Raw genomic sequence first — 3,488 nt, 5'->3', positions numbered from 1 at the left:
GATGATTATTAATAAACTTTTGAGTCAGTTTATTGATAGGTAAGACCCCTTTCATTAAATTGCGAGCTCCCATGGCAAACCAGTTCAATAAGGCTTTACGCCCTAATTCGATTAAATGGGCTCGTTTGGTGGGATCTCGTTCCCGCTGTAAACGTCGTAAGGTTCTCACTAATTTACTCTTGGCTGATGGAGCCATGATGAGAGTGAAATGAATAATGACTCAGAAGAGTGTGAAACACTTTTATTTATACTCTTGAGGCATGTGTATAGTCAACAATTCAAACATTCGACTTCTTAATCGGTATTCGTCTGGGATCTGGGGACTCAAATCCACGAGAAGATAGCCGTGAGGTACCTGGGTGGCTTCTTGATAAGCAGACATCAAATGAGGCAAAGCTAGCTGACGACTCAATACACTGATCTGTGATTTGTCTCTGGGATTTTTGAATAAGACTAAATAATGAGCATTCAAACTAATGGTGCGATGAGAGGCAGCTCGATCAAATAAATTCTGAGTGATGTAAATCACACTGGTATTCCGATGATGGGCTTTACGGGTAAACCAATCCACAATCGATTCGATGGCTTTTCCTCCCATCATGTCGTCAAAAATGAGTAAATGGGGCACACTCAAATTGGCTACTAATTTCTCGTCGTCTTCTGGAATATTTCGAATGAAAGATACCTTCTCTTTTAAAGAAGTGTAAGCGGGTTGCCATTCCCTATAACACCAGACGATCTTTTCGGGCCTGGGGGTGATCCAGTCTAGATTGTTCACTAATGACTTGACGAATTCTGTTTTGCCCGATTTCGAGGGTCCAGCAACTACCATGGTAAATTCGTGTTTCAATTGAAAAGAGGGGAGGGGTGTCTCCTCGGAATACATGTTAATGAATGAAAGAAAAGTTGGGTTCAGGGTCTTATTTATACTTATTCTTATACTTATTTATAGAAGAATATCTTTTTTATAGAGAAGAAGAAACAACACAAATCAATTCAATTTTTTATTTGTAATAACAAACAAACAAACAAACATATCAATAACCATAAGGTAAAGTGTTATAATTCTCTACAATTTGTCTCTTGTCATATACAATTCTCACTGTTTTCTCTGAAGGTTTGTTCACCACCTCATTATCACGGGTCCTCTGGATTTTGCTGGGATAGGGGACTTTTACTTCCTCTATTTCTCCCATGAGCATTTTTTGTAAAGTCTCTGGGCACACCAACTGAGAGGTTCGATGGTTGAGAGTGACCCCTTTGCATTTATGAACCTCGGTTCCTTTGTCCGTTCGGAAAGCATAATTTTTAGGACCTGCCGACATGAATTTAGTGATGTGATCCCCGTCTAATTCGTCGGTCCATTCTCCTAAACTATGGCCCAAAGTAGGATTAAAAGCTCCTTCCTTATGTTGGTAAATGATACTGTCCGTATCGAAATAAAGGCCCCGTTCTTCTAAAGGTCGTAAAGTCTCGTAGAGATGTAAGCGGGCATAGGCGGTGGTAAAACAAGCTAGGATCACGTTTCCAAAGGGACATTCTTCGACGAATTCCTGTTTGTCTTGAAAATTCACTAGCATCTTGTCTTCAATGGAATCTTCTTTATTGACTAAGAGTCGCACACCCTTGATGTCGACCGTCGAATTTTGTAAGAGTTGATGTAATTCCTCTACTTCGTCCAAGTATCTGACTTTGGGTAATAACAAGCGTTGAGCAAATTTTCCCCACAGACAATTTAAAAAGAGTTTAGCAATGGTTCTTAACACTGGATTCTTCTTGATACTGAGAATGTCCATCATGAATCCTTCTTTGTATAACACTTCTCGAATGTAATCTTGTTCTTGTTCTGAGGTCTTACATTCGGAGGGAAATCCGGACGCTTCCTGTTTGATCTTGAGGAAGGTATCGATGTAGTCTTTAAATAAGTCTTGACTGCGTTCTTTGAAATGCCACACTTCGTACGTTTGCTCTAAGGTATAGCCCATGTCCAAGGCTTTATGTAATTCGCACGTCACCAAAGTACCCGTGAGACTACGTTCCCGGTCGGCGTGTTGACATGGGTGTTGAGACGTAGAGTCTTGTTGTTGGGCACACGTGCGACATAAGGGAAATAATAACTTACCTCCCGTCCGATAAGGTAATACGGGGTGAAAGAGGCCTCGGGGTGGTAAGACCCGACAGTGAATGAGACCGAAATAACTTCTCACGTCCTGGAAGTCGTCTGTGATGATCTCGGGATGCCCTAGGGGAAAAGGTCTGTGTTTCAACACGTAAGGGTAGAGGGAACACACGTCCACGTATCTCATGTCCCCTTCCTCACAATATAATCGGGTGGCATTGGTCCGACCTCCGTACAGGGCTTCTCGAGGTTTCAAAGGATCCGGAATGTCCAGATCTCGTACAAATTGCTGTAAAGTCTCATCTTGTTGCACTTGTTGATCGAAATCGTGCTCCCAGATACTACACACGTTGTACCCCATGTCCTCTAAATCCGCAGTCCTTCTGAGAGTTTTCTCGTGTAATTGTTGGTAAGTAAATTGGGTCCGGTGAGGATGAGTTTCCGTCTGTAAACTGGGATAGCAAGTGGGGCATCCGTGCCAATAGCATCCGTAAAATTCGTAGACGGTACGAGTCGCTTCCTGGTATCCATCGACGGTATAATTTCCGATCGGGACTTCGCCTCCGTTTCTGGCATGTCGTATGTGACATCCATTCTGATGACTCATCCAGGTGAGCCATCGACAGGCTTTGGCCGAATATTGTCGTGCCGGATCATACCCGAGGTTCGGAATGATGGCAATGCTGTCTTTAGGCATGAAATTTCGACGGTACGCTACATTAGCAGCATTGGCAAACGTGATGGATTCCTGGAAAGGGTCCACGTTGACCAACTTCTTGAGGGTGCTTCTAAACCGTGCACAGCATCGGCGTAAAATGTCGACGTCCGAGACACAATACCCTACGAACTCTTTCTGGAAATCAAACACTTTTCCCCTCTGTTGGTCGTACCATTCGAAAAAAGCTTTTCGTCCACTGCTAGTCATTTCGTCCGGATTGTAGAAAACTGCCGGTGGATAAGGTCCCACGTAATTCTGGTTCTGTTCCGTATTAAAAAAGTGAGGGAAATAACCTTTCTTCATTTCGTTCAAATCGAAAGCGGAGGGCATCTTGGCCAAAGGAAAGGTTAAGAAACTATACGAGTCGCAAAATTTAGTGAACATTTTTCTGATTTAAATTCAATATCATGGAATGACCCATCATAGAATTATTAAATGCACTCTGAGTTACATGCAGGCTAAACAACTGTAAATCACATGAAATGAGGATAAATATAGTATTTACATTCAAAACAGAACTTTACATATAAATCATGGTTAAATGCAAAGATATGTCCATCATAGGAAATGTAAACAAAACAAAGACAAACTTACCAGAATTATTCAATTATATGCCCAATTAAATAATCCAGTGAAACAACATCTTAGCTG

The 3,488-nt window shown here is 41.9% G+C and overlaps 1 protein-coding gene across 1 annotated transcript; it reads right to left on the bottom strand.

The window, feature by feature from the left end:
* Window positions 1–1,037: 1,037 nt before the first annotated feature.
* Window positions 1,038–3,167, bottom strand: LOC134277560 (uncharacterized). The gene has a single exon (XM_062759888.1). It carries the CDS (start codon window positions 3,165–3,167, stop codon window positions 1,038–1,040), a length of 2,130 nt encoding a protein of 709 aa, XP_062615872.1.
* Window positions 3,168–3,488: the final 321 nt, after the last annotated feature.

This window comes from Saccostrea cucullata, unplaced genomic scaffold, assembly GCF_032062105.1.
Source record: "Saccostrea cucullata isolate Sc308-1 unplaced genomic scaffold, CSIRO_AGI_Scuc_v1 ctg6387, whole genome shotgun sequence".
In the NCBI taxonomy this organism is placed as follows: Eukaryota; Metazoa; Mollusca; class Bivalvia; order Ostreida; family Ostreidae; genus Saccostrea; species Saccostrea cuccullata.
This window is presented reverse-complemented; position numbering and strand designations above follow the sequence as displayed.